Source organism: Prunus dulcis, chromosome 2, assembly GCF_902201215.1.
Source record: "Prunus dulcis chromosome 2, ALMONDv2, whole genome shotgun sequence".
NCBI lineage: Eukaryota > Viridiplantae > Streptophyta > Magnoliopsida > Rosales > Rosaceae > Prunus > Prunus dulcis.
In genome coordinates, this window is record NC_047651.1 from 13,678,817 (window position 1) to 13,698,317 (window position 19,501).

Genomic DNA, 19,501 nt, shown 5'->3' on the forward strand with positions numbered 1-19,501 from the left:
TCATTTTATTTATTTATTCAAATCTTGACATACATGAAGTGCAAGAAGCTGAATAAATAATTTGAGCTTATAATCTCATCTAAATCCCTAGATTTGGAATGCCCTTATAAGAAGAAAGTGCCATTGCGAAGCACAAGCACAGATGTTTATGGGAATGTTTGAATGTTTTTCCAATGAGATGCCTCTAATTTTATCTTTTTCTTTGTTGGTTAAACCGCGGGTCAAGCCAACAAAACAGAAATTAGCAAACAATGTCAAGAGCCAAGGCTCGGCTTAATGTATCATCCTCCAAAATACGCAGTCGAAGCACACAGATAAGAGCTATTCCAATGGACGGGTCGAGCACGAGGCGAAGGGGAAAAAAAAAATAAATTTGTTCCACTGCCTAGCCCAAGCCCGGGGGGTTTGTGGGACCCACCAACTCGGGCTAGCCCGAAGGCGAGACGAGCCCGAGCTGCAGCCCGCGGTCGCCAGTGGCGGATCCAAGAATTTTTCAGAGAAGGGGCAATATTTGATTGAAGATTACTAGCAATGTTTCATAACTTTATAATTAAAAAATACAGAGAGAGCCACATAAAAAAATTTATTATTATAAAAAAGTATATTATAAAAAAAATAGAAATAAAAGACCAGAAGAAAAAAAGACCAAAAGGGGACAAATTAAACACAGACCTTGAGATTTGGGTCTGTTGGCTTCTTCAATTCAATTTAGGACTCTCTTTATATTAAATTATTAATAATATTAGTTGTACTTCGGCAATGGGTTCCTGTCTGCGAAATATAAGGCTTTATTCCCTTTTTTTTTCATTGCCTTGGTCCAAAACGAGTCGTTTTGGCCAGGGACTTTTTAAAAAAAAATGCATGCGGTTGTGCTGCGTGCAACAGCCCAACAACGCAACACCACAGCAAACAAAAAGCAATTTCGCAGAGGCATTTCTTCGAGCAGATTGTGGGCACTTCCATGGCAGAGCTGAGGGGCAAATTCCACAACCTCCATAGCTCTTTCCGGCGAGAGGAGGTGCATATGCACCTCCTTGCGCCTCTGTAGGTCCGCCTCTGGCTGTCGCTGACGTCAGCGAGCGCGTTCAAATTTTTTTTACCGTTGGCGCGTGCAATGCACGCGCCAACAGTAAAAAGAATTTGAACCATCGCACGTTGACATCAGCGCGACCCCAACTCCAACGGGAAGTTGCCACGTGTCGCATCCCCAGCCCTCCGATCAGCATATCCGAATCCAATCCTACGGCTGAGGCTTTTTTGGGCAATAAAAATATGAAAAAAATCATAATTTTTTTTTAAAAATTCTAAAAAATTCAGATTTTTCTTCTTCTATAAATACCTATCAATACCCTTCACTTTCAACACCAATCCTCATACATTTCATTATACTTCTACTGGAAGATGCTTCCTTGTGTGAGGCTTGGCTCCAAATTTGTCATTGTCTCGTGTCCGGCAATGAGATGAAATTTTTTCATATATGGAAAAAAATTCATGCCGAATTTTGTGAAAAAATTCCGGGGTCTACTCGTACGGAGATGGTATTATCCAGTAGGTGGAAAATTCTCAATAAAGAGTTGGGAAAATAGAGAGATGCCATAGCAAAAGCGATGGACAACTATAGAAGCGGGGAAAATCGTACTAACGAGATAAGTATTTTATAATTTTTGTTTTATTAAGTTTAATCTCCTAATATATATATTTTGTTAATATTTCTTGCATTTTAAATATTTTGTTAATATTTCTTGCATTTTAAATATTTTGTTCATATTTCTTGCAATATCAATATTTTGTTAATATTTCTTGCATTTTAAATATTTTGTTCATATTTCTTGCATTATCAATATTTTGTTAATATTTCTTGCATTTTAAATATTTTGTTCATATTTCTTGCAATATCAATATGTTGTTAATATTTCTTGCATTTTAAATATTTTGTTCATATTTTTTGCATTTTCAATATTTTGTTCATATTTCTTGCATTTTCAATATGTTGTTAATATTTCTTGCATTTTCAATATGTTGTTAATATTTCTTGCATTTCCACTTGTTTCTTAATTTTCTTGCACTTCTAATTTATTTGTAAGGTTAATTGCATTTCCATTATTATTATTATTTTTTTTGTTACTTGCATATCCAATATATTTTAAATATTTATTGCATTTCCATTTTTTTGTTAAATAGATGATTCAAGCACAAATGTGGTTTGGTGCAACCGGGGGTGGCAAAAAAAGTTTCAACCATCATGAATGTTGGGAGGTGGTGAAATATTGCAAACGCTTCATAATTATTCCGACGGGTCCCGCCGTTGTGTTAAACGAGACGCCACTCCGTGATTCAATGACATCGAATTCACCTCTCGATTCTCCTATGAGTCAAGACTCACCCATCGAAAAGGAGCCGAGGCCCATTGGCCGAAAGGCCGCGAAGGCAAAGAAAGCGGGTAATTCAAGCAATAATAATTCAAAATTTTTGGAGGAAATTGCAAGGCAAAACGGCATAAGAATTGAAATGGAGCAAAAACGCCAAGATAACGAGTTGGCCCTTCAAGCTGAGTATGCACGAGAAAGGGAGTATTTGCACAAAAAAGATATGGACAAGACGGATCGGGAAACCATGGCGATGGATACAAGTCATATGTCCCCTGAAACAAAACAATTTTGGAAGCTAGAACGAAGGGATGTTATGAGAAGAAGACTTTTTCGGGATGATGGGCCTAGCAACACGGATTGGTTAAATGATGGAAACCATTAAATTAGTTAGCATACCTTTTATGTATTTGTATTTTTCATGTTTTCTATTAAAGTTGTTGTAATTCATGTATTTTATTTTAGTAGTAGTAATTCATAATGACTTGTATTACATTTCGTTATTTAATAAACAAAGCATTCAATAAATTACCTTTTTATTCAACATATTCCATACTTCAAACAAAACAAAATAAAAATAAAAAAAACTACAAACAAGGCACAATAATAATAACAAACCACAACCAAACCATAATAAATAAAAATACAACACAACCTAACCATAACTAAATAAAACATAACCAAAGCATCTATGCTCCATCATTCATCTTCATTGCCTTTCACCGCCCATAGATGCTCCATCAAGTGAACTTGACGCATTTCATGAATATACGAAGATTGCATCTCTGTATATCGATCTATCATTCAGGTCATCAAATGACCATCCCTCACCAACGGTTCCGGCTCAAACGGTTCTCCACTTGGCCCCATGGGCCTTTCATAAATCCGTGTGAAGGCCGTGTTCATTGGATCCGATTCGTAGACCTCTAAAGCATCATAATCGTACTCATCCTCCACAATCATATTATGGAGGATGATGCAAGTCATCATAATGCTTCTGAGGATCTCCTCATCAAACATACGGGCCGCACCTCGAATAATCAACCACCGAGCTTGAAGGATGCCAAAACACCTTTCGACATCTTTCCTGTATCCCTCTTGATAGGTAGCAAATAATTTTTGCTTCTGGGATTGGGGATTCGGAATGGATTTGACAAAAGTGGTCCACCTCGGGTAGATGCCGTCAGCTAGATAATACCCCGTCTAGTACACTGTATTGTTGACTTGATAGGTGATATTGGGGCCCTGGCCTCTCAATACATCGTTGAAGACCGGGGATTGACCCAGCACGTTGAGGTCATTTTGGGATCCTGCAACTCCAAAGAAGGCATGCCAAACCCATGTGTCAAAGCCAGCAACGGCTTCAAGGATGATACTTTTTTGGCCTTTTCTATTTCCGTAATCACCTTGCCAGGCAGTTGGGCAATTCTTCCATTGCCAGTGCATGCAGTCGATGCTACCAATCATTCCTGAAAATCCTCGAGCTTCGGCTTTTTGTAGAAGCCGTTGGAGGTCCCTGGGAGTAGGTCTACGCAGGTAGTCCCTAGTGTACAGAGTTTCAACTACTTGACAAAATCTTACCAAAGCCTCCAACGTAGTGGACTTCCCCATCCGGGTAATCTCATCCACCTGATCAGCAGATGCTCCATACGCCAACATTCGTATAACAGCTGTAAGCTTTTGCTCAGGAAGAAGCCCCAAAACCCCAGCAGCATCACACTTTTGAACAAAGTATGCATCATAATTGCAAATATCATGCATGACTTTATTGAACAAATGAGGTTGCATTCTAAATCGCCTTCGAAAATCAACATCAGAGTACAAAGAAGTTGGGATAAAATAATCTTCCAAAAGATTCTTACCCCAAGAATGCCTATGTCTTTCCACATTCCGGCGGCGGCCGACTTGTGAACCACGACGGCGACCTTGGTTCTCTTCATCTTGCAAAGCCACTGCTATGAGAACTTGTTCATCGACTTGTCTCTGCAACTCATTGATTTCATCTGCTCTATGGTTTCTCTCATTTGTTTCTCGCTCTTGCCTCTCCAAGCATCTCCTAAAATCTTCCATTGAGAATGAATGAAGTATGAATTCTAAACTCTGAGAAATGAAAATATAGAAAGATGTGGTGTGAGAGGTATGATCTGAGCCTCTGGTTTTATAGAAAATTTTGGCAAGATAGACATGCCACGTGGCTTGATTTTATTGGATGAAAATCTTATTTGAAATTTGAAATTCATCCGAAATTTGAACCCTAATTTGTATGAAATTTGAATTTTGAAATTCATTCGAAATTTGAACCCAAAAATTTATCTGAATTTTGAATTTTGAAATTCATTCGAAATTTGAACCCAAAAATTTATCTGAATTTTGAATTTTGAAATTCATCCGAAATTTGAATCCAAAAATCTTATCCGAATTATGAATAGTCTTGACATGTAGGAACCCGGAAATCTTATCTTAAAATATTATCCAAATTAATTATTTTAATTAAAAAATAGGGGGAAAAAACAAAAAAAATGAATAGTAATTGCCCTTAGCCATGACAATGGGTGGAAACACAAAATACTATTTGTAAGGGTAACCACTATTCACGTGAATAGTGCTGCCCTAACTCCCTCCTTGCTATGGCTAAGGGCAAATGGGTGGAGTTGCTCTAACTGATGCCCCAAAATTAGCCGTATGATACACATGTTTAAAACAGCCTTGACAATCACTACTTGTTTTATTATTTTGTTACATTGGAGTTCGAACCGGGTTCGAATTGGGGTGCTATGGGAAAGAGGGAAGCTACCACCCTGTGGTGGGAACCCATTGGCAATTATTTTCAGTCGGGCATCTGCAATGAAAATTTTGCTTTCAATTAAGGAGAAAATGAAAAGGCCATTAATTTAGACAGAAATGTCATGTAAAGCACACGCCAGACAGTAAATCAAATCCAACTAGAGAGTCCTAATGGAAAATAGATTTAACTTCAAAAGTATTACCATTCTTGGCATTACATCCCTCAAGCAAATGATAGTAGTGCATTACATATATGAACAGGAAAGCTGTGGTCAAGGGGCATAAAGATCGGAGCATGATTTATCATAGTAAAAGGAATGATAAACAGGAACTGAAAATGAAATGCACATTAATCTCAATAAAGAAAATGAAATAATCTTACAAGCGCTCTGTTAATCTCAAGATTAAAATTCAAAGACAGATTTGCCCTGCTAATACGCCAATTTGCACTTTAAACATTTCCAATGGTAGATCACCCATAGTACTTTCTGAGCTACTGCATTTTACCTCACTTTTTACAGCGAATCCATTCACCAATGGAGTCATGAGGCATCACAAAAATCCAAGGCTGGTCAATAGAAGATCTCATCACAAGTTTAGCCGTTTGCATTGTGGTTACGGCTTGTGGAGCTTGAAGCCAAAAACTCTTGGAACGTAACTCTGCGTCGCCTTTTGTGGCTTAAGGTGCCCATATGTCATCAAGAATAGGTGTGGAAATGTGGTTCCAAAATAAGCCCCATCAATATCTTCAAATGTCAAGGAATTGGAATATAAAATCAGAATGCCAAACAAAACTAGAATATGGCAAAAAAAGTAATGCATTTATAACCACCGATAGATATTCAAATGTCTGCAAACTCAGTGGTTAAATTTCCCCATTTCCCATTCAATGATCAAATTCAATCAATTTTGAATTCCTTGATCCTGATATTGGACTTGCAAATGAAAGGTTTGATCAGCTTAGGCACAGTTCCATACAAGACATCTTTCTTTTTTTTTGAAGAGAAACGATACCCATACAAGACATCATCATACCACAGCCCCACCAAAATCCCAGCCTAATCTTGAAGTCCTGATTGCTACAGTCACACTAATCCTCATGCCAACGGCAACACCAGAATATAACTGCTGAAAATTTCCAAGACCATGAGAGCAACATCCTAGACTCTGTCAAATGGAATTTAAAAGGGAAAAAAAATCATGCTGATGGAAACATTGAACTTGAACTTAGGGCTAAAAGTGACGAGCTCCTATTGCCAAACTTCATAGGAGTTTAGAAATAAGGACTCATCAATTAATTGGAAAGCCAAGTTTGAAAAGCAAAATCTATGAAAATAACTTTAGTGCAGATGCAAGCATATAAGGATACTGCCTTGGTACTTGGATCGAGGGTAATATATATCCTCGCATTTGGGGCAGTATATTTTTACAGTGCTTGAACGAGGAATGTCTGATTGACCAACTGGAAGGCAGGGTTGTCCACAGCAGTAAACTCTTGGGCATCTTCCAAAGTCATAGTTTTTGTACTTCTCCAACTGTAGAACTTTTAAGGTCAATATTCTAACAAAACAATACACAATAGAAAAGAAAAATTGCAAAGATAAAATAATTCAGAATCTTACCATTGCAGACGTTCCTTTGGTAGTCAGTATGTATCGAACATGAATAAGACCATATAGCATCTCGGCTGCTGATTCAACCAACTCATTCTGTTCTTCAGTGAACATATCACCTGGACAAAATCCGAATGTATTATGTGCCTCAATGATAAAAGACCAACAAAGCACACTCAGGGCAGAGAACTGGCTCTCTGATATATTTATTTCATCATAATCAATACCACTATTTTAATAAAATTGTCTTTAACCTTGGAATGTGAAGTGAAAAATGACATAAATGTTTCTTATCACCACGGGCAATAAATCTAACCTTCTTTTAAGTTCTCAAAACTTTAGATAATGTAATTGGAATTAAGAATTCATATTTCATACTAATAACAATATATGTAGTTTTCTTAAACAATCATTAAATTTTGTCAAAATATGAAGTATGCAATATCCCACTCAAATTGAAAATAAATAGTAACAATAACAAAGAACTAAAGACTTTTTTTAGTTCTAACAACCACACTAAAAGCTAATCTAAGAAACTTTATTTCTCACTTTGAGTGCTAAATGCAAAACCAAATCAAGACAATAACAGTGTGATACCATTTAATCCAAATTTTAATATTTCAATTTCATAACTGATTTAGGTTATATTTCACCGAATGTGCCAGCACACATTCTGCAGTTCTTACGTTCAGCATACTCACAACTATGTTCATGAGTTTAATATCAATCCATACTCTCCTAGACTATTGTACTCATACTCAACTCACCAGTATAACTGTACCAATTTCTTTTACATGGAACATAAGTAAAACCCTCTTGCATACAAGAACCTCTCCAACCAACTAAATTACAAACACAAACCCCCTCCTCATTTAACATATTACCTGTGGCTTGTGTCAAAATCAATTTCTATATTTCAACCACACAACTGCATTCTTTTTTTTCTTCTTCGGTTACACACAATTGTATTCTTTGTTTCTTATAAATACTGTTTGAGAAATTAAAAGATAAACTAAAACTAACCATTTTAAGAAGTGCCAAGTAATGCTTGTGCATGGAGCATAGGTTACGTTCCATAAAAAACTAAAAGTTTTTCAACCCAATGAAACTTTCCAAAAGACAGTGGCCTAACTTAACAATCAAACAGCATTCAATTGTCATAAATTTTATTTCAACACTTATGTAAAGAAAAAATGGTTCGAATAAAAAATATATATACGTCACTTTAAGATTCACAAACTAAAAACCCCATTAGCATAGAAAAATTCTTACCATGTGAAGATTCAACATCCAAAATCAGATCAAGTGCGTAATCATAATATGGAACTTGACTGCTCAAACCACAGAGATTAAAATCATCCTGGATGTATTCATCATCAACTTCACAAAAAAATTCATTTCCTCGCAAATTGCAGAACCATGAAATCCAAGATGTGTCATCTCCATCAGAACCACTGACGTCTGATTCTTCACTGTCTGTTTCAGATTCCTCTGCATTGAAAGCAAACCATGTAAGAATGAGAGTGCATTTTCTAATCCAAGTCTTCAAGATAGATTTTTGTGTCTTTTTCTACAACGTTAGTGCTTATGAATTATTCATTCCACAAGTGTGAAAGACTGGATTTGGGAAAAAATTAAAATTGGAAATTGTTAGACTTAGAACTGCTAAGAATCTCAACAAAAATAAGCAAAAGCGAGAACTTTCAACTTTACCAATATCTTAGTCCTAAAAAAAAAAAAAAAAAGGGCTTTGCAATTGAAAAACAAAAACAGCATACATGAAGCGAACCCAGATCATATAACAAAGTTTCTCTGACATAAATAACAAGAAAATGAGTTACCAATTATTCATAAACAACAAATTCAATAATAATAAAACCAAAACAATGAGAGAGCAAAATAAAATGACACCAACCATCAGAGCATTTGTTCTTGGTGAGCGAGGCGGCAGCGGCAGCGGCAGCACGATGATCGAGCTGAGATTTACCAGTGGAAGTGGAGGGCACAGAGAGCCTCTCTTTATCTTTACTATTAGCCAAAGCTCTCGATGTGGATGGGGAGGACTTCTCTAGGTGCTTGTCCAGTGCATCATTGATGCGCTTGCGGTCGAGCGGCCCACCAACAATCTCCGTTTTCGACGACCCAACCCCTCCACGTTCCCTATACATGGTCTAATTTCGAACCCCTTTTGGGTAAATTTTGGCTCTTGGATTTGGAGCGAGAGAGGAGAGTGTCAAGCTCTGTGCTGGACATCCATGGTGTGTTGGAGAGTTTGAATAAAACCCTAGATTTTTGAAAAGGGTATAAAGGGAGGTGCTTTTGAGGTCCTGAGGATCGGAGCGGAGAGAGATCGAAGATTGGAGAGAGAGAGAGAGAGAGAGAGAGAGAGAGACAGCTAGGGTTTGGGGGAGGGAGAGATGGGGCGAGAGGTACACGAGCTGTTGAGCAAAATGCTCTTAGGTTCCCTCTGTCTCTTCTTTGTTTTCTTGTCCTTGGTGTTTCACCCTTCTTCTTTTTAAAAAATTTTTTTCTCCTTATTTTCTAGGGTGGGTATAGTTCGGTTCGGTTTAATTTGGTTCAAAAACTAGAACTTACATAGGGTCCAATTTGATTCGATTTTCATACAAAATGTTTAAAAGAGTCGAATCAACGGGACCCTAAATGGTTCCTATTCGGTTTAGTCGATTTTCAGTTTGGAAGAAGACACAAATAAGGAAAAGGTGAACAAGACATAAATAATGAAGAGATAAATTGGAAGAGATAGAAAGGATGCAAAACAAGAAGTACAGTTAGGATTCACCGAAAAGAAAAAGAAGTGGTGCTAGAGTTGTTATTTAATTGGATATAAGTTGGGACTAAAGGCCAGTTTGAGATTGTTGTCACTTTGTAAAAAAGTTTCTTCTGCTATACTTTGAAAACAATTAATTATAAAGTAAAACCATTCCACATTTGGTAAATAATATTTTTTTAAAGTGATGTGAGTATAAAAAGCAGTGTCAATCTATTTGATAAATTTTAGGGCTCTTTAGTTTTAACTCATAAAAAACTTAACTAATTTGGAAGAAAGATAATTAATTTTGCTTAATTAATATAAAACCAAAGCCACCTAATTTTATCAAAAGGACATCCAACAACCCTAAAATTACTACATGTGCCATTGTAGAATTGTACAAGAAGGGTAGAATTGTCTTATCAGAAGGGTAGAATTGTCTTATCAGTTGTTATTTTTTACCTGGCCCAACGAATCTGGGCCTCTCTTTGGGCTAATCCAAAATAGTAGATTTTTCCTAGGTATTAAAACTAAAACCAAAATATCCAATATCTTACAAACTAATTAATAAAGTTAATTATGTCTAAAACCTAATTTTTCTTAAATTTTAATATAAAACTATTGTAGTTGTGGATAATGACTAAATTGGGCATGATATTCAAAGTGGCATGTGCTAATAAGGTGATGAAAGTGGAGGTTGTGACAATGGTGGTGTTGGCGGTGGTGATGATAGAGGTGAAGGTGGTGTTGGTTGAGGTGAAGGTGGTGGTGGAGGTGGAGACGGACGTGGTGGTGGAAGATATTGTTCAAGGACTACAAGGAAAAGGTAGACGATGTCATTTAAAAAAATTAATGATGGTATTACAGGAATTGAAAAAAAAATTTAAAGGCTCTTCTCCGCTTCTTGTAAAAGTAGCTTTTGAAAGGATCTTGGAGGCTTCTTTTATAAGCTGCTATTAGGAAGCCATTGCTTTAAAAATAATTTGGATGTTTTGTTTTACAAAACATTTTAAACTGCTTAACTTTTTGGTGAAGCAATTTTTTGCTGAAAAAGAAATTCCAAACGAGAGGGCCTAACGTTTGTTTTCCATTCCTACACAACCCAAACATGTGAAAGGAACTAAATTAGTATTTCTTGATCACTTGGGACAGGAATCTTCAATTTCCCATTTACTTGGAAAATGACACAAAAAATGATTTCTCATCAAATTCTTTTTGCAAACCAAATGGGGCCCTAGAATTGTTCATACTCTCTCACTAACATTCTCGGCCTCTTCTTCAGTTAGAAGAAGAACTTTATCGAAGGAAGTCATAACCTCCTCCATTGTACTCTACCACTCTCAAGTCCAAATCCCCAAATCGCCTACCAATTTGGAAAGGATGCAATTTACGAGCGACTTCCAAGAATTGACTATAGAAGGAAATTTATAAAATTCCTAAATTAAAATTCTTAAGTTAATTAATTTTTAAATTTTCAAATTCACCCTTGGGGTAGGGGTATTTTGGTCATTTTATTACTCGGATAGAGTTTGGGGCAGTGGCTGGTATTTTTGGGTAGATCGTACTGAGATGAGTCCGTAGACACGTAGTGGGCTCAATTCGGAGTTGTAACGAAGAAGTTACGATCAAAACATCGACAATGGCAAAACCGTAAATATTTCGAAGTTGGTTTTAAAAATATCTGACTTCTTCTCTCTCTCTCTCTCTCCTACGCACAGACCTCTCCCCCAATTTTTTTTCTTCTCTCACGACAGCAACTTCACGCCTCCACCATCGCCACCACACACCTCCAAACTGAGCGGCACCGGTTTCGTTGGAACCACCACACTTCCTTCTTTCCGTTCCAGCCCACCGCCACCTTGACCCGCCGCTGCCGTCGCCTGAAACAGCCACGAAATGAAGCTGTTTTGACAGTGTTTCAACAAACTTTCGGCCTCTCGTTCTCTCTCATTTCTCCACCAAATTTGCCGAGTAAGGTATGATTTTCTACCTATTTTCCATGCCCTAGCTGATGGTTGGATAGGATTTCGTTAATTTTGAGTTTAGGTCAATTGCATTTCAACTTAGGGTTCGGCCGGTTTTGAATTTTCGATTCTGGCCACTTCCGGTCACTTTTTGGGATAGGCCCAAGAACAAAAGTGACTCAAAATAGGGTGTTGTACCTAGGATAGGAGTCTTGAGCCGAGGTGTTGAGTTTTTCCAATGAAGGGTTATCGCTTTGGACACCCACGCGCTGCCAGCGCGTGTGGCGGAGCGTTGGCATTGTAGCAAACATGCATTTTTATCCCAATGTGTTCTCTGGGTTCACACGAGCGCGTAGGTACCTTCAGATTCCATTTTGGTTGACGTTTGAAACCCCGAACGAATTTCATATATTAGGAGTTATCCGGGTTCGCCATGTTTGGACTGTTGGATCGACTCTATTCCAATATATGTTACTCTAGACTTTCCTAGGAACGTGTAGGAATTCGCGGATCATGAATCAGAGCCCCGGATGTTCCGATTCAATAATTTAAAGTTTGAAGATTTTTCGATAACCATTCGATCGTGAGCGATCTAACCGTGCTTTTTGGACCAAACTTACGGGACATGTGTCTTAAACCTTGTGGAACCCTTAGGAACTTCCAGTTTGTTCTGTTCCTCGTACACTCGCTAGAAACCCGGGAAATTAGGATTTTAATTCAAGTTTTCGTTCGAAACACTTTATTTTAATCTCGTATTCGTATTCTGAAATAGGTACTCCGACCACGCATACGCAGCAGGCGGGACCCTCTCAGGGTCAGGCAGTGTGGGACTACTTGTGTGTGGACTTTGTTTTTAACTTATAAGCATGGTTTTATAATGAGAATTTTATGCATATGAATTAAATAGTTATTGAAATGCATGTTATATTTAATAGTTAAATTCTTTATTTTCACAAAGTATTGGTAATATATTTTGGGTTTTGACATATTTGAGTATCTTGAGTATGTATATATGGATTTTGAGAATTTCTATATATGTTTGGCTATGTGTGGGGTATTTGGGTTGTTGAGATGAGATTGTGGAAAGTGATGAGTATAGAATGTCAGTTTGGAGTGCTATAAGCACTACCCTATGTACCTCCCTGGATTTGGAACTTGGATACGGAAACTTGAGATACTTGGAAATGTCAGAACCCGGGGCATCCTTGACGGGATGTTGCTGTAGACCCTTGATTGGGTAGTCCGCGCGCGTAGGACTGGTCACAGACGTACGGGTTTTGAGGGTATTGATTGTACGTGTTGGCTGAGAGTTAGTCCCTTAGTTGGACGGCTCGTTCCCTAGTTACATGGTGAATTGAGGACTCTTCATGAGGACTCTGCCATGGTGACTAGTCAAACAATCCCCCGGTTGGATTGTTTCCCCGATACAACTAGGTGTTAGTCATATTTATATTATATATATATATATATCTCTTATATTATATATATTTACATATATATATAACTATTCATTCATTCTTGTTTTTTTGTGAGGATACTTCCTTGCCGGTTGTGCCAATGGGTACGCTCTCGAGAGTTTAGTTTGGGAGTTATAATATTTGATTGGTGGGTTTGTATAGTGTTCTTTTTGGATTTCGAACTTGGCATTCGGTATTGGTTTGGTTTTGACATATATATAAATATTTATTTGATTATGATGGTTTGGGATGCATTTGGATTTCTTGCACGGTTTATTAAACTGTGGGGTTATATTATTTTGGTTTACACTGAACTGGACTTTATTTTTTGTCCACTCACATTTTTTCTATTTTGCGCCCCCCAGCCAGTAGTTGGCTGAGCTCCGCAGCCGAGCTAGATCGTGTGCTTACGAGCTTTGAGCCTTTGTAGGACTCCTTCATTTTATTTTTCCCTTGAACTTTGTTTTTGTTGTAATTGAATTCCTTAGATATGCTCTGTTATCGCCCGTGCTAGGGTTTGATTTATGAGGCTGGAGGCTTTTGTTGTAAACTGTTTATTCGCTTTAAAGCATGCTGCTAGTTGGGTACCTTAAACTGTGAATTTTGAGCAGGTTGAATTTTTGGGAAAATGTTCAATTTAGAGGGGAGATTTTGCCAAAATTTTGGTAGAAAGTCTCGGTCTTTAGTAAGTTGGCCCGACATCGGGGTGATGTCGGTAATACCGATTTTGAGGAAATTAGGGTCGGTCTGTCCCGACCACAATTTGCTTGATTGTTAGCTATCTGGTTTTCAAGCCAAATTCAAAGATTGATGTATACTGCAATATAATTTAATTAATTATTAAAATAAATATTTATAAATATTTAATATTAATGAACAACCTTTAGATGAATCTAACGACTATGATTTATTATCTTCTATCAATCATAGCCTTTGGACTTCATTTGTCTCGTTAAGATGAGATTGAATGAAGATGAGATTGAAATTGCAATTTTACATTAAGATATATTAAATATTGCTCTTATCTTTGCAAAGCAAAGTGTCCTTCAGCAGTACATTTGCTGAAATTTTCTTTTTGCTAAGGATACATATTTACTTAAAGAAATTAAAAGAAATATGCAGGGCTGATTCAACATAGTGTAGTGCTTGTCTATTTTAGCCATTGACGGATGAGCTATGTATGACTGTTTCAATGGGGCACTTGATATTTAAGTTTCTTCCAAACTATCTTTCAGTAGGAGTTCCTATAGAATATTGCTAGTGATGATGAATTTTGAAGGGTCTTTTGGGTTTGGTAATTATCTTTGGTAAGGGAGTTGATTTTCTCACTCTTTTTTTCCCCATTTACACTCCCTTTTATTTTTTAATACTTTTTAATCAATTTTGTTGTTTTTTTTAAATACTTTCTCTTTCCTATTTTACCATTATCTTTGGTGTAGTTGTGTTAAAAAAAGAAAGAAAGATATATTATCTGATTTTTCTTTTAATTTTAATTTTTTTTTAACATGAAAAAGTGTGGATGGCTTTCCCTTTGCGATGTCATTTCTAGGTTGCGATTGTGCTTCCCGGTTTATCGATTGATATTGCTGTGGGGATTTTATCTTTCTTGTCTTCGTATTTTAAAGGCTTCTCCCTTGTATTTTGGCGAGGTTAATGAAATTATCTTGTTTATGACCCAAAAAAATTCCAGTACCACCACGGCCACCCCTCGGAAGTATCAATCGGAGAGAGAGAGAGAGAAAGAGAGAGAGAGGTGGTGACTTGGTGGGTTGGAGTGACATGGGCGGTGGCTGGTGAGGGGATAGGGATGATCAATTGGAGAGAGAGAGAGAGAGAGAGAGAGAGAGAGAGAGAGGTAGTGGCTTGGTGGGTTGGACTTATATGGCCGGTGGTTGCTTGCTATAATCATTTGTTTCTATTTTTTCCAAGTTTCTTTTGTATTTTAATCTTATTTTCTATTTTAAATTGAATTTTTAAATTTTAGATGACGGAAGTTAAAAATTGAGCTTAAATTTCTAATGACCAAATGTGTTTTTGGGCCTAAATTTAGTGACTAAAATTGTGTTTTACTTTTTAAAATATTATTTTTAAAGAATTCCTTATTATTTTCTTCACACATCTGCACCAAAGTGAGTATCTCACTTGCCATGTCACCAATAGTAAAATAGGAAAGATAAAGAACAAAGAATAACATTGATTAAAAAGTATTAAAAAATAAAAGGAAATGTAAATGGAGAAAATGGAAGTAGGAAAATCAGCTCCCTTTGTTAATTATTTTTAAGGTATCTTAAAGTGGAGATTAATGATAATGACCGTGGTTTTTAAGTATAAATTTTCTTAATTTGACAATGAAGGTTATGTGTTGTGGAAATACCCACCGTAATATACCGACAAATGTGGTATATTGACATGCTATATATTGCAATTTGTTGGTTAGTTCACAATTTATCTTTATTGCATATGACAATATATCAGTCGGTTTACAATTTCATTAAAAAAATGCGGAAATCGAACTGTCACGTATGCATTTTACAACAAAATCCTTGTCTTTGAGTTCAATTATTCAATGAACATGAAAACTCAAATCCAATTCCTTATTTAATTGTTTTATCTAAATGGACGGCCCAGTATTTTATATTTATTAGTTTTTACGACCCAAAAAGAGAAATTTCTTTATTAGTTTATTTCTTTTTCCTAACTGCCGAGGGTGCCACTTACCAATAAAAGTAAAAAAATGCAGTGGGTGCTATGCCAGACCGCAAGGAAAATGAGAGATTCAGTCTGCAGAATAGGCCAAAAATAGAGAACGGTTCTTGGTCCGAAGGTCTGCACATACATGTCTTCATCCTGAAAAAAACTTATTTACGACGGATATAGTACTGTTTTGCTATCTTCAGTTAATAACACAATGACACATGAAAAAATTATTATATGTATCACTACGTTATTTATCGGGGATAGTAAAAAATGCTATTCCATTACATGAGAGTTTCTCTCATTAATCCTGTTCTTATAAGTTGCCCAAGAAAGAAAAAACAATTGCAATTATGTCAACATTAAATGTATTAATAATGATAGAAACAAAAAACCAAAAAAATAGTATCGGAAACGTCTATACCAATAGTAGAGGACCATAAAGTTCATTGCTAAAGCGAGGGAAGGGAAGAAAGAGAGAAAGAAAAGCTGAAAGCAGAGGCAACAATGGCAGCAAAGATGATATTATCAGTGTTGCTTGGTGGGTTTGTGGTACTGTTCTTATACCTCTATGAGTCTTTCGTTTTAAAGCCAAAGAGGCTGAGATCAAAGCTTGAAAAGCAGGGGATCAGAGGGCCTTCCCCTTCATCAGTTCTCTTGGGAAATATCCCAGAAATGAAGAGCATCAAACTGAAGGTGATGAAAAAGTCTGAAGAAGCGAGTAGCATCAAGTCAAAGGACCACCATCCTTCTATTGCTCATGATTGGCCTTCAACCATCTTCCCTCATCTGGTGCAGTGGAAAAATGAATATGGTAATAAACCTAGTTTTGTTTGTCAACTTAATTTCATAATTTATATTGTATTTTGAGTTCTAAAATGTGAAAATAATTGAAAAACAAACAACATGCAAAGTTTCCAGTCTAGGTTGGGCCTGAGGAAGATTAATTTGCTTACAGTCTCTCTCCTCTAGAAATCATAGATGCATAACCAAACACATTAATTTTAGATAAATTAATTGAAAAAAAAGAAAAGAAAAAGACAGAGGGGGATGATTTTTCTTTTTCTTTTTATTTTTTGGCTGTCTTCCTAATTAGTATTTGTTGGTGGCAGGGCCAATCTTCATGTATTCAACTGGAAGCATACAGCTAGTAAGTGTTACAGATATAGACATGGTGAAGGAAGTTAGCCTGTGCACATCTTTGAAGTTGGGGAAGCCTGCTTATCTGTCTAAGGATCGCAAGCCACTGTTAGGGCAAGGCATTCTAGCTTCAAATGGTCCAACTTGGTCTCACCAAAGGAAGATTATTGCTCCTGAATTCTACTCTGATAAGGTTAAGGTAAATCATTGAATTTCCATTTTTCTTTCTGTTGTTATTTCTGATGCATTTCATCCCTTTAACCAGAATCAAATGGGTTCAGAATTCACTGTTTAATGAGTATCTAGTTATCAAAAAATTGCTTCAGTGTGTTGATTAGGCGAAGGCATAAACTTGATAATCTACTTTCTAAAGGAACTTGAGTAATAATTTAAAAAAAAGCTTTTTGTTTGATCTAGCTAACATTTCTTCGTGCAAATCTGTTTTAAGGGCATGGTAAACTTGATGGTGGACTCCACAACCTCAATGTTAAGATCTTGGGAGAGTAAAATCGAAAGTGAGGGAGGAATGGCAGTCTTTAGAGTTGACGAGGATTTAAGAAGCTTGTCGGCAGATATAATATCAAGAACATCATTTGGAAGTGATTATTCACAAGGGAAAGAAATTTTCTTAAAGCTCAGAACTCTTCAGAAAGTCATGTCCCAGCTGGGGAACATTGGGATTCCTGGCTTAAGGTAAATCATCATACTTAATTCATTTAATCACCATAATAGGTTCTGGGGATGGTTTTTGTTTAAGTAGTTCTTGCTGCATATAATACACTATCACATTGCCAATTACGTGTCCTACATAGGTAACCCATTTGCATAGGTGAGTCCTATCACTGGCCTATGTGGTTCTCACCTCTGTCTGAGATGTCATTAGTAAATATAGTACAATAATTTTATTATATACATGCTCACTAGATCTGCAAATTCCCCACGACAGATACTTGCCAACAAAAGCCAACAGAGAGATAAAGAGATTAGAGAAAGAGATCCACTCAATGATATTAAGGGTTGCAAACCAACGCAGTACTGAGGCTACTCATGAGAAGGACCTTCTGCAAATGATACTCGAGGGAGCGAAAAAGTATGATGATGCAGATAGCCTATTTTCTGCTGGTATCTCCCAGGAAGACTTCATAGTGGATAATTGCAAAAACATATACTTTGCTGGCCATGAGACCACTGCCATCACAGCCTCCTGGAGCTTGATGTTATTAGCTGCAAATCTGGAGTGGCAAGTTCGTGTTCGTGATGAGGTGCTTGAAATTTGTGGGGATGGAATTCCAGATGCTGATATGCTTCGAAGCATGAGAACAGTATGTTACTTTAGCACATATACTCTGTGAATGAACCTGTTTGGAAAAGTTTTTGGTTTTTTGCCAATACATGCCAAAATCGCTTTTAATAATGTTTGACATAAATTGACAAAAATGATTTCTGGGATGACATAAGGACCAAGTGCTTACTGAATAAGTAACATGATTAGATAAGTGCTTCTGAAAAGTGCATGCGTGCTTCTGAAGAAGCGAATGCAAGAAAAGCACTTTGATTTTCAGTGAATTTTTTTGTAGACTTCCAACCAAGAGCTAAAACTGAAGCAATTCACACAAAAGCACTCCCAAACACACACAATTACTCTGCTAATTCAGAAAGTATGTTACTGTACATGTATTTGTAATAGGAATTTCTTTCCTTTCTACCAAAATGATATGAAATTCCATTCTAAACTCGTTGTATAAATATTTTGACAGTTGAATATGGTTATTCAAGAAACATTGCGTCTGTACCCACCAGCGGTGTTTGTCATAAGACAAGCCTTGGAAGATATTAAGCTCAAAGATATTCTACTTCCCAAAGGTATGAACATTCAGATTCCAATCCCAATGCTGCATCAGCTGCATGATCTATGGGGCCCTGATGCCCTCAATTTCAATCCAAAAAGATTTGAGAATGGAGTTCTTGGGGCTTGCAAGTTTCCTCAGGCTTATATGCCATTCGGAGTTGGTGCTCGTGTTTGTCTTGGCCAACACTTAGCCATGACAGAATTGAAGGTGATTCTGTCTCTTATTCTATCCAAGTTTTCCTTCTCACTCTCACCTGCGTACCAACACTGCCCAGCTTTTAGGTTGGTTATTGAACCTGAAAATGGAGTAAATCTCCATGTGAGGAGAGTGTGACCTTTGTCTTTTAAAAGGTGTAAAAGAATGTTGCAGATGGTCGTAGGGAATAAAGAGTTGGCAACTTTTACACCTGTGGTTCACTGTGAACATTGAAAGAAAAAAGGAAAGGTTAAGGTTTTTTTCTTTCTTCTTACTTGTAATCTACATGTAGGATGCAATGTGGGAAGGAAACATTGTGGGCGAATTACATTATTTTGTTCTGTGTTCATGTATTTTTTGGGGATCATTAAGGAGGACATATTCAATTGGAATTTTAAAAGACTATTTTGGGATAAATAAGTCATGTGGTATTTAATTAACACCTTTAAATAATCTAAATAAGTTTTGTAGTATTCTATTAAGATTATTTAGGATTTTTAAAAGAGAGTTGATAAATCTAGTGGTATTCAATCAAGACTTTAAACAAGTAACAAAAATTCTTATGAATTAAAAAACTTGCTAATTTAGCAGGATTTTTACAATGTGAAATTACGTGGGATTTTTTAGTGGGAGGTATAAATACGAAGTCCTATGTCAAATCCCACCCT

General features: G+C 36.7%; 2 protein-coding genes across 2 annotated transcripts; one reads left to right on the plus strand and one right to left on the minus strand.

Annotated features, from left to right (window-relative positions):
• Positions 1 to 5,333: 5,333 nt before the first annotated feature.
• Positions 5,334 to 9,428, minus strand: LOC117618733 (putative casein kinase II subunit beta-4). Its single transcript, XM_034348441.1, has 5 exons — positions 8,679 to 9,428; positions 8,036 to 8,254; positions 6,773 to 6,882; positions 6,520 to 6,685; positions 5,334 to 5,896 (listed from the first exon to the last, which is right to left on the minus strand). Exons 1-5 carry the CDS (start codon positions 8,929 to 8,931, stop codon positions 5,766 to 5,768), a joined length of 879 nt encoding a protein of 292 aa, XP_034204332.1. The 5' UTR covers positions 8,932 to 9,428; the 3' UTR covers positions 5,334 to 5,765.
• Positions 9,429 to 15,930: 6,502 nt separating this feature from the next.
• Positions 15,931 to 19,233, plus strand: LOC117620202 (cytochrome P450 714C2-like). The gene is made up of 5 exons (XM_034350341.1): positions 15,931 to 16,462; positions 16,761 to 16,987; positions 17,237 to 17,481; positions 17,735 to 18,110; positions 18,546 to 19,233. Exons 1-5 carry the CDS (start codon positions 16,156 to 16,158, stop codon positions 18,969 to 18,971), a joined length of 1,581 nt encoding a protein of 526 aa, XP_034206232.1. The 5' UTR covers positions 15,931 to 16,155; the 3' UTR covers positions 18,972 to 19,233.
• The last annotated feature ends 268 nt before the right edge of the window (positions 19,234 to 19,501 follow it).

What these genes read in the sequence shown, in the direction of transcription:
- LOC117618733 (XM_034348441.1), bottom strand. Translation starts at nt 8,931, where the DNA reads ATGTATAGGGAACGTGGAGGGGTTGGGTCGTCGAAAACGGAGATTGTT. An exon ending in CAAGAACAAATGCTCTGATG is followed by an intron (nt 8,255 to 8,678) that starts GTTGGTGTCATT and finishes CTTTCAATGCAG; the next exon opens with AGGAATCTGAAACAGACAGT. An exon ending in TCGATCCAAGTACCAAGGCA is followed by an intron (nt 5,897 to 6,519) that starts GTATCCTTATAT and finishes TGACATTTGAAG; the next exon opens with ATATTGATGGGGCTTATTTT.
- LOC117620202 (XM_034350341.1), top strand. Translation starts at nt 16,156, where the DNA reads ATGGCAGCAAAGATGATATTATCAGTGTTGCTTGGTGGGTTTGTGGTA. An exon ending in TCTACTCTGATAAGGTTAAG is followed by an intron (nt 16,988 to 17,236) that starts GTAAATCATTGA and finishes ATCTGTTTTAAG; the next exon opens with GGCATGGTAAACTTGATGGT. An exon ending in TGCTTCGAAGCATGAGAACA is followed by an intron (nt 18,111 to 18,545) that starts GTATGTTACTTT and finishes ATATTTTGACAG; the next exon opens with TTGAATATGGTTATTCAAGA.